Source organism: Rhinatrema bivittatum, chromosome 6 (genome assembly GCF_901001135.1).
Source record: "Rhinatrema bivittatum chromosome 6, aRhiBiv1.1, whole genome shotgun sequence".
Classification (NCBI taxonomy): domain Eukaryota; kingdom Metazoa; phylum Chordata; class Amphibia; order Gymnophiona; family Rhinatrematidae; genus Rhinatrema; species Rhinatrema bivittatum.
This window is the reverse complement of record NC_042620.1, coordinates 341,517,948-341,531,897: the sequence shown is the minus strand read 5'-3', so window position 1 is coordinate 341,531,897 and position 13,950 is coordinate 341,517,948. Positions and strand designations below refer to the sequence as shown.

Here is a 13,950-nt window from a genome sequence, read left to right as displayed (position 1 = left end):
ATACATTCGCCCAGTGTGCAGTGGCGATCAAAAAAGCAAACAATGTTAGGAATTAGGAAGGGAATGACAAACAAAACGGAGGATGTCATAATGCCTCTGTATTGCTCCATGGTGAGACTACACCTTGAATACCGAGTGCAATTCCTGTCACTGCATCTCAGAAAGGATATAGCTGCACTGGAGAAGTGCAGAGAAGGGTGACCAAAATATAAGGGGCATGGAACGGTTGCCTTATGAGGAAAGGCTAAAGAAGTTAGGGTTGTTCAGTTTGGAGAAGAGACTGAGGGAGATATGATGGAATTCTACAAAATCATGAAAGGACTTGAACAAGTTAATGTAAATCGGTTATTTACTCTCTCAGATAACAGAAGGACCAGGGAGCACTCCATGAAGTTAGCAAGTAGCTCATTTAAGACAAATTGAAGAAAATTCTTTTTCACTCAGCACATAGTTAAACTCTGGAATTCATTGCTAGGGGATGTGGTTTCAGCAGTTAGTGTTACTGGGTTTAAAAAAGGTTTGGATAAATTCCTAGAGGTTAAATCCATAAACTGCTATTACGGTAATTAATAAGCAATAGTAGCTTGCGATCTGTCTAATGTTTGGGTACTTGCCAGGTACTTGTGACTTGGATTGGCCACTGTTGGAAACAGGATACTGGGCTTGATGGACCCTTTGGTCTGACCCAGTATGGCATATTCTTATATTCTTATATATTCTTTATTCCCATCCTCTAGTCGTGTTTATCCCATGCCCCTTTGAATTCCTTGACCGTTTTCATCTTCACCACCTCTTCCGGAAGGGCATTCCAGGCATTCACTCTCTCCATGAAGAAATATTTCCTGACGTTGGTTCTGAGTCGACCTCCTAGAGTTACATTTAATGACCTGTTGATTTCTTTCCAACGGAAAAGGTTTGACAATTGTGTATCATTAAATCCTTTCAGGTATCTGAAGGTCTGCATCATATCTCCCCCTGCACCTCCTTTCTTCTTCCAGGGTATACATATTCAGATCCTTCAGCCTCTCCTCAAAAGTCTTCCAATGCTGACCCCTCACAGTTTTGGTTGCTCTTCCTTGGACTGCCTCTATCCTGACTTTATCCTTTTTGAGATACGGGCACCAGTACTGAACGCAGTACTTCCGGTGAGGCCTCACCAAGGTCCTGTACAAGGGCGTTATTACCTCTTATCTTACTCTATGCATTCTTTTTGGCTTTAGCTATCGCCTTGTCACATTGCTTTGCCACCTTCAGATCATCAGACACTATCACACCAAGGTCCCTCTCTCAGTCCGTGAGCATTAGTCTTTCACCGCCCATCACATAAAGCTCTTTTGGATTGCCGCACTCCAGATGCAGGACTCTGCACTTCTTGGCTTTGAATCCCAGCTGCCAAATCTTCAACCACTCCCAAGTTTTTCTTTAATCATTTTTCATTCTCTCTAACTCCTTCAGACATGTCCACTCTGTTGCAGATTTTAGTATCATCTGCAAATAGACAAACTTTACCTTCTATCCCTTCCACCAGGTCTCTCACAAAGATATTGAACAGAACCGGTCCCAAAACCTTTACTTCACACCGCTCTCTCTTCAGAGTAGGTTCCATTTACCATCACACGCTGTCTCCTGTCACTCAACCAGTTTGCAATCCATGCTACTACCTTGGCACCCACTCCCAAGCTTCTTATTTTACTTATGAGTCTCCTATGTGGGACCATATCAAAAGCTTTACTAAACTCCAAGTAGATCACATCGCGCACTCTTCCCTGATCCAACTCTCCAGTCACCCAATCCAAAAAATCAATCAGATTTATCTGACAGGACCTTCCCCTGGTGAATTCATGCTGACTTGGGTTGAGCAACCCACCGGATTGTAGATAGCTCACTCTCCTTTCCTTCAGCAGAGTCTCCCACCACCGAGGTGAGGCTCACCGGCCTGAGGTTTTCAGCCTCCTCTCTGCTCCTGCTCTTGAGAAGCGGGATCACCACGGCTCTTATCCTTGCGGTACCACTCCCGTTGCCAGGGATCTATTGTGGACCCGCCAGCACATCTCTGAGCTCCCTCAGTATCCTGGCATGTACCTTATCCGTTCACAAGGCCTTGTCCACTCACTTTTCCTAGCTCTTCCCATCCATTCTCTTCTGTAAACGGAGTTTCATCTACGCCACCCCCATCCACTGTCCTTCTCCAGGGTCTTCTTTAGTGAACACAGAACTGAAGTAATTAATATTTCTGCCTTTCCTTCGTCTCTCTCTCCACACATTTCTCCTTGTCACCTTTCAATATCACCATACCACTTCAGACTTTCTCTGCTACATCTGGAAAAAAATGTTTTGTCCCCTCGCGTTACCTCTTTGGCAATCCTTTCTTCCGCCTGACCTTTTGCTTTCTTGATTTCTTTCTTCGTCTCCCTCAGTTTCACCAGATATTCTTCCCTCTCTTTGGGATCCTTTATATTTCTTGAACGCTGTTCTTTTTTGCTTTTCTTTTATCAGCCACTTCCTTTGAGAACCAGGTTTTCTTATTTCTCTTTCTTTTGTTCACTTTTCTAACATATAGATTAGTTGCCTTTGTAATTGATCCTTGAAGTTTGGCCCACTGCTGTTCTACCGCTCTCATTTCTCCCACTCTTCTAGTCCTACCTCCAGGTGTGTCCCCATTTTGACAAAGTCCATAGTTTTGAAATTCAGAACTTGGGTCTTCGTGTGACTTCTCCGTATCCTATTTGCGATATGAAACCATATCCTCTGATCACTGGTGCTCAGGTGGGCACGTACCCGGACATTAGAGACATTATCCCCTTTAGTGAGCACTAGGTCGAGCATAGCTCCCTCCCTCGCAGGTTCCTTTACAGTTTGTTTGAACAGAGCCCCTTGCAAGGCATCTTTCTACTTCGGGTAGATTCTGCAGAATGGGGATTCTCCAGTCTGTCCGGCAGATTAAAATCTCCCACTGTCAACACTTCTTCCTTCTTTCCCACCTTTTGGGATGTCTTCACTTAAGTTCTCTGTCCAATTCTTCTGTTTGAGTCAGAGGCCTGAAAACCACTCCAGTAAAAATGGATGCACCATCTATTATTTTTTTTTTGATGGCCCATAATGCTTCTTCTCTACCCCACATTCCTTGCAATTCAATTGCTTGGATATTGTTTTTTAAATAAAGTGCTGCTACTCTTCCTTTTTTTGTCCTCTCTGTCATTCCTTAACATGGCCGTATCCCAGCCATGAGAATCCATGAACCACGTCTCCATAACAGCATCGATGTCCAAGCCCGCCTCCACCAGCAGGGCCTGCAGGTCTGGGATTTTATTGGCCAGACTACGAGCATTTGTAGTCATAGCTTTCCAATTTTTCTCCATTGCACTTCCTAGATACTTTTTCTGCTTTTTTGAGCTGATTAATTTTATTTTCTCCTCCCACTTCCTGTATTGCTCTTTCTTCCTTATGAGGGAGCAGCTGATTTGTTGACTTCCTCTCAAAATGGGGATCTATTTGCTTTATTAGAAGCATCTCAAGAAGATATTTTGACCAGGGAGACACTGGTCGTTATTTTTCCCCATTTTATGGATAGGGAACTTGTTCTGAAAACTTTTTTAAGAACAGATCTCTGAAATTGTGTCTTTCCTGACCTCTGCAGAGGAAAGCTTTTCTTGTCCTTAAAACCACGATGGTTGACATTGGGAGCAACTATTTTTTCTCAAATTCCCTAGTAAATGTGTAGTAATGTACATAAGAAGTTGCCATACTGGATTGTATCGAGGGTCCATCAAGCCCAGCATCCGGTTTCCAACAGTGGCCAATCCAGGCCACAAGAACCTGGCAAGTACCCAAACATTAAATAGATCCCATGCTAATAATGCCGGTAATAGCAGTAGCAATTCCCTAAGACAGCTTGATTAATAGTGGTTTATGGACTTCTCCAGGAACACATGCAAACCATTTTTAAAACTGCCCTGACCACATCCTTTGGCAACAAATTCCAGAGCTTAATTTTTTGTTGACTGAAAAATTATTTTCTCTGATTTGTTTTAAATGTGCTACTTGCTCACTTCATGGAGTGGCCCCTAGTCCTTCTAATAAAGTGTAAATAACCGATTCACATTTACCCGTTCTAGACCTCTATCATATCCCCTCTCAGCCGTCTCTTCTCCAAGCTGAACAGCCCTAACCTGTTTAACCTTTCCTGATAGGGGAGCTCTTCCATCCGCTCTATGGTTTTGATCACACTTCTCTGTACTATCTCCAGAGGAACACATTTATTTTCTATGACCCCCATGCAGTTGAAGACATTTATAGAAGATAAATCTATCTCCTAGAACTGTTTATAATCTTACTGGTGTTTTGTTTGATACAGAGGTTTAATCCTAAATTACAGAATATTATAGCTCTCTGATTACAATCTTCCCTCCCTTATGGACGAGGTTAAGGTAGTAAAAATTTAATTTGGAGATTTCTATGTTTTTTGTTTTTTTTTCTTAATTTGTGCTCTCATTACAGCCTAACATTTCTTGTTGAATAATACTTGTTTTGTTAGCAAAACTTCCAATAAATAAAATATATATATATAAAAAATGGACTTACGATACACATGGAACTGAAAGAATCGTGGTTTCCTTGTAGTTTCTTCTCTTGTCTGTAAAACGAGAGGTTGCTGTGTTTAAACACCAGTGTGGACCCATAAAATGAAAGGTGTGTTTACCATCAGGTGCAGCGCTATAAGAAATTCCCTCTGCTTCTTTACTGAGGGAATGCTTTAGGCCTCCACGTCTAGCTCCATTCTGGATCATGCATGTTCTTTCGCAGGCCAGAGTAACAAGATTGTCCCCTTGCACTTTTTCTAGTTGGGACTGACTTGACTTCTCACGTATTTGAGGAACACGAATGACCAGAAACTAGACCCTTTTAAGTAAATAATTTGTTGGACATAATTGCTCGTGTTAACCACACTTTTTTTTTTTTTTTTTTTTTTTTTTTAAATCTTCCAAGGATGGTCCCTAGGAGAACATGGAGAATGGGCAAAATACAGCAATTTTGATGTAGCTACTCATGTACCAATGATGATCTACGTGCCAGGAATAACTACAGATGTTGGTCCGCACAGCCCTGTTTTTTCTTTCATTGATCCTTTAAGCTATGTTCCAGCCCAGATTCCTGAAGGTGAATTTTCTTGACCTCTGGACTCAAACTGCAGTGGGACTCCCACTTAATTCCTAAGGAATAGTAGGAAAATCTTAGGTTTGGGAAGATCTGACATTTATCACGTTCTTTCCCATTTATCTTGGTGACCTTACAACTAGTCCGATTTTCAGGATATCTGCAGAGAAGTATGTATGAGATAAATTTAGCATCCATTGGAGAGCCAGATGTGCATATGGATAGCCTGAGAACTTGACTAGCAGTGGGGATTCACCTGGACAGATTCTGGAAATCCCTGCATGAAACATTTGAAACTGTGGCTTTCAAACTGGCTTATGGTACGGCAGTAGCTGGTTCATAAGCCTCCAGTGCTGTTGCTGTTTCTCTGATTTGACTCTGTATGGTTATTGCAGTAAATATGAGCTGCGTGGTGTCCTTTTTCTGCACTGTTCATAGAGACCAGTTGAGCTGTCACCATCGGAGCAGCACAAATATAGGCATTGCACGACAATTAGCAAGCTACTTGCATAAGAGTACAGGAATGGGAGTGTGTGTCGGAGGAGCAAGCAAGTGTGGGAGGAATAGTGGTGGTTGTGGGAGTTTGGGGTTGTCACAAGCATGAATCTGTGTGTGTTCTTCTTTCTGTCCCCTTCCACTGGGTCATGAGAGGATTTTAAAAGCCATTACTTTTATCTCCGTATCTGAATGCTTAACGAAACTAAAAGTTAGGGAGTCACCCTACGTTTTTGGTTTTTTTTTTCCAGTGAGATTGTTCTGGCTCATGCCAGTGAAGTTTCATTCCTTATTGTCCCCCAGACCAGTACAGATGATTGGGTTTTTCTCGTCTACTAACAGTTGGAGACCGAGAAGGAAAGCTTTACTGTACTATTGGTCCATAAGATAGTGTAAACACAAAGGGAGGTGACTGCCCTCCCCACAAAATGCCTGTAAACAAGAAACAGTAAGGCAGAAAAAATGTTAAGCATCCATATAGTCTCAGACTCTGAATTCCTTTATTTGTAATGTTCCAGATGTAACATTCAGATATTTCCAAACTTCGTAATGGGTTACACGGTTCCCCGATCCGGACCGTGTTTTGTACAGAGAACTGCGTCAGGAGGGACCCAAAACCCCATTTTTGCAAGTATTTAACTGCTGAGAGACAGACAGTGTGATTCCCAGACTCCATGTAGGCGAAACGGATGTGTTGAGGAATTTAAAACTACTTAGGAGCATCCAATCGATGTATCATTTTTTTCTTTAGGCAACCTTATTGCTCGATTGGATGCTCCTAAGTAGCTTTAAATTCCTCCACGCATCCGTTTCGCCTACATGGAGTCTGGGAATCACACTGTCTATCTCTCAGCAGTTAAATACTTGCAAAAATTGTGATTTTTGGGTCCCTCCTGACGCATATCTGTACAAAACACGGTCCGGATCGGGGAACCGTGTAACCCATTCCAGATTGGAAATATCTGATGATGCATCTGGAAAATTACAAATAAAGGAATTGAGTCTGAGATTTGTTTTCTGCCCTACTCTTTCTTGTTCACGTTAGCATGCCACCTGCATCGCTCGGTATTCTGACTCCACCAGATGGTTAACGTGTCTAACCCGTGGTCAGACTTTGTGAAGACAGTGCTCCCAGGGGTACTAGCTCCTGGTCTTGGGGCCATCTGCCTGTGAAACAGGGTTGATCAGGGGTAGGTGGCCTTGATTTTGCTTGTAATCTAGAACTGAGAAGGATTTGATAGCCACGGGTGCTGGCTCCCTGACTCCCCCCCTCGCTCTCACTGGCTGAACACCTAGCCCCACACAGAAATCTTTGAAAAGGAAGTCATTCATTTGTTTCATAAATTTCTCAGGGGGGGTTTGGTCACTTTTAAGAAGTTTGATTGAAAAAAAAAAAATAAAACCTTCAGTAAGCAGCAGTGTGGCTTTGGGGCCTACTGAGCAAAGGAGTTGAGCAGTGGTGTGTGGGCTTTGTAGAGCATTGCTGCAGTGAGGGAAAGCAGAGCCTGGTGGGTAACTTCAGTTGTTCCTGTGGGGGGCGCTGTGCCTGTGACTGCTCCTGAGGCGTGGGGGAAGCAGTGCATGGCTTTGGGATCACCGGCCTGAGCTCCATACATCCATGTTGTGAGTTGGGTGCCTGAGTGGCAGAGAGGACTGCTCGGGAATCCCTTCTCTGCTCACGGAGTTTGAAAAGGCTACAGGTAGGATGTAGCACCTCAGGGGATCTCAGCAATGCTCTGTCGGGGTTTTTGCTGGAGCAGGAACTGCAGCTATATTGTCCAGCTCTCCCACAGCTCATGGAGGCTTAGAGGAAGAAAATGCAGATCCTACATTGTTGTTTTCCCGTCTTGGGGATATCAAGTGCTCAGCAGGTCACTTTGAAGAGCCTCTGGAGGGCTTAGTTGCTGAGGGGCCTTGTGTTTTCCAGGGTTTGTGCTATTGATGCGTAAGCCTTTTCCAGAAAAAGTCAAAAAAGAAATTGTCTGAAGGACCCACTTCCATAGGGGGTTCATTCCAGATCCCCAGTGGCTTTCTCCTGACCCAAAATGAGAGGACTGGCGCCTGATCCAGACCTGGGATTGTAGACCAGGGATCAAACTATAAGCATGCGTGAGGATCTTCGGCAGATTTCCCAAGGGATGAGTCCTGGCTTTTGGAGCCTTTAGAGGAAGGCAAGGTTCTGGTACCTAAGGGGGATGACCCGAAGGTGATTTGGGTCTGTGAAACATTTTGCCTGATATGTTTTACTTAAGGAGCTTGGGATTAAAGGGAATCCGGAGCAGGAAAGGAGAGGATCCCATTCTCAAGGGGCTTAGTGGACCCGCTATGGCGTTTTGCTTTCATCTGGTGGTGCAAGCCTTGCTCTTTATAGAATGCCCTGGATGCTGGCCTGAAGGTTGGTAGGTCCATGGCACAGCTGTATCCTCATCTGGAAAATGCTTTGGATTTATTGAGGTTAGCAAGTGAGGATGCATTGGTTTGGCTGTGTCCAGAAAGACCACATTCCAGTTTATGATTCTGTGGATCTTAGGGTTTCTTGGGATCAGTAAATGGAGTTACCTAAAAAAAGTTTGAGATGCATCTGCCGTGGCATTCTGGGCGGCTGGGGGTGCTCTGGCTATGGCAAATTCCAATGGAGATCTCTGAAGACGGCTTTTTGGCAAAGGGCACGAAACCACTGGAGGCTTGTTTTAGATTTTATTGCAGTTTCCTTGTATGAATTTCTTCGTATGGCAGCCAGGAATAGAGTGTCTGTGATGTTGGTCAGGAGACTCCTCTGGCTGTGCAATGGGATGGCAGATGTTAATTAAATTCCCATCTTGGTAATACAACCTTTCGAGGGACTCTTCTTGTTGGAAGATCGACAAAAGAAAAGGGCCTAACTAGATCCAAAAGATTTTCAAGAGTAGGTAGAATTTCAGGAAGACAGGCATTATCGGCTGGGGGGAAAGTTCCTCCATGCAATGCCAGTTTTCGGTCAAATCTCAGTCCTTTTGAGAGGACCATAGGCCCTAGTTCAGGAGGGCTTAAGAGTTCTCAATGAAATTAAGTCGCTCCAGTATTCTGTTGTGCACATAGGGGACGGTTGTCCCACTTTTACAAAGTATGGACCAGGATAACAGCGGATCAGTACTACTTAGATTTGACATGCTCAGTAATCGACGCCTACATGGTCTTTCCCGGTGCTTAGTGAATGAAAATGGAAGCCGTGTATTCTAAGTTGGATCCTCTTCTCCTCTGGATGTATCATACCGGTTCCAGAAGCAGAAAAAACTCTGGTTCAGTACTCCTTTTGATTTGTGGTACCCAAAAAAGGAGGAAATCTTTTGACCCATTTTAGTTGTGGAAAAAGGTGAATGCATTCTTGCGGGTTCCCTTTTGTCATATGGAAATTTTCCAGTCTGTCATTGCAGCGGACAGTAAGGGAGACTTTCTGGGGTCATTAATTCTTACAGAGGCTACTCTGTGTGCTTTCTGATTTGGAAGGACCTCTGGTTGGTGATGGGGGGTGGGGAGGTGTTACAATCTCAGGTGTCCCCTTTGGGCTGGCAGTGGCTCCTTGCACATTTTACAAGGTGATGGTGGTCATGGTGGCGATTCTCTATTCAGGAAAAGAGCCCAGGTACATTTGTACTTAGAGGATTGGTTGATTTGAGTAAAGCTGAAGGAAGAGTGTCATCATACAGTCCATAAAGTGATTTGCCTCTTGCAGTCTTCAGGTTGGGTGGTCAACTTTTATAAAGAGAGAGTTAATTCCATCGCAGATCTTGGAATGCCTAGGTTCTGGTTTTGACATGAGTATGGTCAGGGTGTCTTCAAAGTCAGGTCCCTCAGTTGTTGCATATGATAATTCCCAGGGTCTGGAATTATCTTCAGGTCCTGGGATCCATGGCATCTATACTATACCTGGTAGCTTGAGTTACTCAAATGTGATCATTGCAAAAAGCCCTTCTCTTGCAGTGGAGCCCTTAGTTGTGGAATTCTCTTTTTGAAGAAGCCAGATCATGCCTTTCTTGGGGGCTCTCACAGGCCAATTTGGTAAAAGGGATGGAGCTGGAATTTCCGGATTTGGTATCAAATGCTAGCTTAAGCAGTTGGAGATAGCCAGTTGTCAGAATTAGACAGAATAGGGCCTATGGACAAGCATGGAGGCATGTTGGTTCATGAATCAGTTAGAAACCAATGCAGTCAGGAAAGTCTTAAGGTTCTTTCAGCCTTTGTTTATGTTTATGTCAAGGGCAAGGCGGTAAGAGTATTGTTGGACAATGTGTTGGCAGTAGCCTACATAAACAGACAGGAAGGAACCAAGAGTGCAGAGGTCTCTGTGGAAGTGGGAGTTTGTTCCGTTGAGTTTGAGCATTATCTAGAGGTATTGTTGGCGTCCTACGTAGCGGGGATGGAGAACATGCAGGCGGATTTGTCAGCAGGCATCTTTTGAGCCCCCGGAGAGTGGGAGTTGGCGGAATAAGCATTTGCTGTCATCGGGGCCATGGGGGTGCCCCAGTTGAATTTAATGGCAACAAAATAGAAGACCAAGCCCCCAAGGTTCTTCATTCAACTGAGAGAATGGGGCTTGGAAGATTTGAATGTCCTTCTCATGAGCCCCAAGGGTTTCTGCTTTATATCTTTTCTCCTTGGCCCTTGGTAGGAAAAGTAATTAGACACACAGTCTTCTAGGAAGTGTAATTCCAGTTGCTCCTCAATGGTCCCGATGGCTGTGGTTTTGGTGAATTTTGCAGAAGTGATGCCCATACAGGTCATTCATGTTTCCTATCAGTTAAATCAGGGCCCCGTTGACTTAGAGTAGTCAGTTCACTTTTGTCTCATGGTCTAGCTCTTGAAAGGAGATTTGAGAGTGAAGGGAGTTGGAAGTGGTCATTACAGTTTTGCAACAGGCCAGAAATACTTCGACTTCTCTGATGTACATGCATGTCTGGAAGGTATTCAAGTCCTGGTGGTAGTCCTAAATTCCAGTGATCTTGGTTTTCTTGAAAAGGAGTTAGTCTTGAACTTTCTGAAAATGCAAGTGGTGGCGTTGTCCTCTTGTAGAGGAAAGATACATAATTCTTCTCTAGTGTCATACCTGGATGTGGTTAAGATTTTTATGGGAGTTCAATATCTACATCTCCCAGTTTGGCGAGTGGATCTATTGTGGAATCTTAGGCCTAGATTCATCATTTTGCTATAAATTTCGCATGAATAGTGCCTGCAATTATAAAAAAAAAAAAAAAAAAAAGGGGGGTTGGTGGTTAGAGTAATTTTTGAGTTCCCGCAATGCGTGCTATTTTTAGCTTTTCACATAGGTATTTTACCAGAGACTCTCTTTATAAGGCTCTTATATGTCAACTATTTATACCACTGTAGGAGGGTCAACTAGAAACTTGAGATGAGATTTTGGAGGTGGTCTAAGGTTTGGGGGCCAGTTTTACATGCACAGTCAGAGGTACGAACAGCATAGTACACATCAATGAACATTTGATATGATTTGAAATGAGGAAAGGTACACAAAGATAAGGTTTCTACAATGTACTCTTGCCTTAGCTTTATGTTCGTACTTCTGACTATGCATGTAAAATTGACCCCCAAACCCTAGACCATCTCCAAAACCTCACCTCGAGTTGTTAGTTCACTCTCCTACAGTGGTATAAATAGATAATAAATATGTGTGCCACCCAAAGGCTCTCTCTCTCCACTCCACTCCCCCTTTCCCATCTCCTGCCCAAAACAGGATTTGCGATATTTATCGCAAATCCCGGTTCGGGCATATCGTGCAGCATAAGGTGTACTTATTTCCTGCATTAAAACACGCAACGTTAAACACCCCTCATTTTCATAAACTCTGCCCAAACTCCTCCCCTTTGACTAAATTTTAAAACTTTGCATATGCATCTTGCAATGCGAAAAATAACGCATGCATTATGGCATAATGCCCCGGATAACGCCCTAACGCCTTCTGATGAATGACCCAGTTAGTTGGGTGTTGATGGGCTTTTCTTATCTGTCTCCATCTAGTGGTAGGGGAGAAAAACCTAATACTTTGGTCTGTGGGGACGCAAGGAAAGAAAATTAGCAGATAAGAATCCATTTTTCCATAACCGGTTCGGCACACGTGAACCAAACAGTTCATGTATATGCCATTAAATATTGGCTTGCTCTACCTCATATCTGCAAGTTAACATTTTTAAATCCCGTTGCAGCTAGGGTTAGCCAGAAGTACTGTGAAGCATGTATGATTGAAAAGCACTTCATTTTGAAATTCTTATTTTATTCATTGTCAAAGCCACAATGTAAATCCTCCCAGATGTTGGGTTTTATCTGCTCATTTGGTTTACGGAGCCAGTGAGCATTGTGCATTGTGTGGGTCAGTTCAGGTAATGTTCTAATAATAGTTCAGGGATTTTTATTTTTTTTGTCTGGTTCAGAAAAAGGTTTTGAATCAAATTCAGTTTGCCTTCCTGCATAAAGTAACTACATGTTTTATTCCACATCATTCTGCTCCTGCTTTACCTGTATACTGCTTTTTTTTTGGTTTTTAGGTATGCTTGGTGCCATCTGTTATGCACAAGGCATGATTTTGCAGGGCGAGACTAAATGATTTGCCTTGTGGATTAGAGATTCCAATCACTTCTTTATATGAGCCCTTTATTGCTAATGTATGGACGCAGCAGGGATAAGTGTGATATACTCTGGTTGCCATGACCGGCTTGGTATTTCCGGAACTGGCGTGAAAAGCTTGTAGGAAGGCAATGTTGATGGTGCGGGCACAATCTTATGCTGGCTAATGCAGTGTACTTGCTGCTGTTTGTAGCTGGGATGAGTTTGACCCATTATTTCGATGGGTTAAATTTTATTCCAGTCCTGGTTTTCCGCTGATTAGTGCTGCCCCCATGTCCCAGGGGGACAAGCTGTGAGCCAGTCCTGGTTTTCACTCCCACGGCATGCAGGGAATCCATAGGAACTCAACTGGGAAATCAGAATTCCAGCCCCTGCCTGCCGTGGGGTAAAACCCAGGACCGGCTTGACTTGTCCCCCTCGACATCCGGAACGTCACGCTCGCCCTCCTGCTGTCTCTTTTTTTTTTTTTTTGATTGAATTCTTTAGCAGAGGCAAGACGTTTTGTAAACGGTGGGCATTTCATCTTTCCTCCCAGGGACCCCAAGAGAAATGGTGGTGGAGCTCCTGTCTCTCTTTGCTACGCTCTCTGAGCTTGTGGGACTGCGGGTGCCGCCGCTGTGCCCGGAAACGTCCCTCGACGTTCAGCTGTGCACAGAAGCGTCAAGTCTCGCGGCGTACTTCAACATTTCAGACAACGAAGAGGAAGGCATTGCAGAGTCTTTCGCCTACAGCGTCTATCCCCGTCCTGCGGACACTCCCCAGTGGGACTCTGACCTCCCCCGTCTGAAAGACATAAGAATCATGGGACACTCCATCCGCACAGTGGACTATAGGTATACCTTGTGGGTCGGGTTTGATCCAGACACCTTTAATTCCAACATAAGTGACATCCATGCAGGAGAGCTGTACTTTGTTGAGCTCGACCCTAATCAAGATCATAATGTGTACAACCGCTCCTTCTTTCACACACTGTCCAGGAAGATCCTTGGGTTTTTGAGAAAATAATGTTAGGCATTTTGCACCGTCTGCCTTTTGCACTACTACGTCATTATACAGGGATTTCAACCTAGTTTTTGTTTTATAATAAACGAGGTAATTTTGAACAAATCACTTGACAGGATCATTACGTGCATTTTTGGGATGGGTAAACTGCTTCTGCATATATGAGTATGGCGTCGTTTATTTCTTTTATTTCAGATTCAATCCACACCAGGACAGGCCCCGAATCAGCTGGGATAAATTAATCCTTTTACATCATTTTCCTCCCCCCAAATCTCCTTTTCCAGCTTTGTTAGGATGCAGCTAGTGATCCTGTTGCTGCTGCCATGTGATTAGGGTAAAAGAAGCTGTTGCCCGTATGATCACCAGAATAGCGATCAAGACCGAGGGAGCTGTGCAGAAAAGCCCAGAAATGACAAACTGTGGGGGCTGCCAGCATTAACCCTGGGGTTAGGCGCTCCACTGACCAGATCAGAGGCTCAGGTGGAGAAGAGAAGGCAGCCGAAAAAGGCCACAAAAGTTAAAGGAGTTGAAGCTGAAATCCATAAGTCAAAGTACCTACAGTACCTGAATGTGATCTGCTTTGAGGTGCCAAAAAGCAGAATATAAATTAATAAAAATAACACAAAGCTCTTACACTAGATTCCAAGGTTCGTGGGTGGGCTTATGAGAGCAGGTCTTGACTAG

At 43.8% G+C, this 13,950-nt stretch overlaps 1 protein-coding gene across 2 annotated transcripts in view; it reads left to right on the top strand.

The window, feature by feature from the left end:
- IDS (iduronate 2-sulfatase) overlaps positions 1-13,374 on the top strand; it is a 71,337-nt gene extending 57,963 nt beyond the window's left edge. For both annotated transcript variants that reach the window (XM_029607753.1, XM_029607752.1), the window contains exons 8-9: positions 4,987-5,157; positions 12,800-13,374. In XM_029607753.1, the coding sequence (XP_029463613.1) occupies positions 4,987-5,157; positions 12,800-13,269 (641 nt within the window). In that variant the 3' untranslated portion in view covers positions 13,270-13,374. The remainder of the gene's footprint in view (positions 1-4,986; positions 5,158-12,799) is intronic.
- The last annotated feature ends 576 nt before the right edge of the window (positions 13,375-13,950 follow it).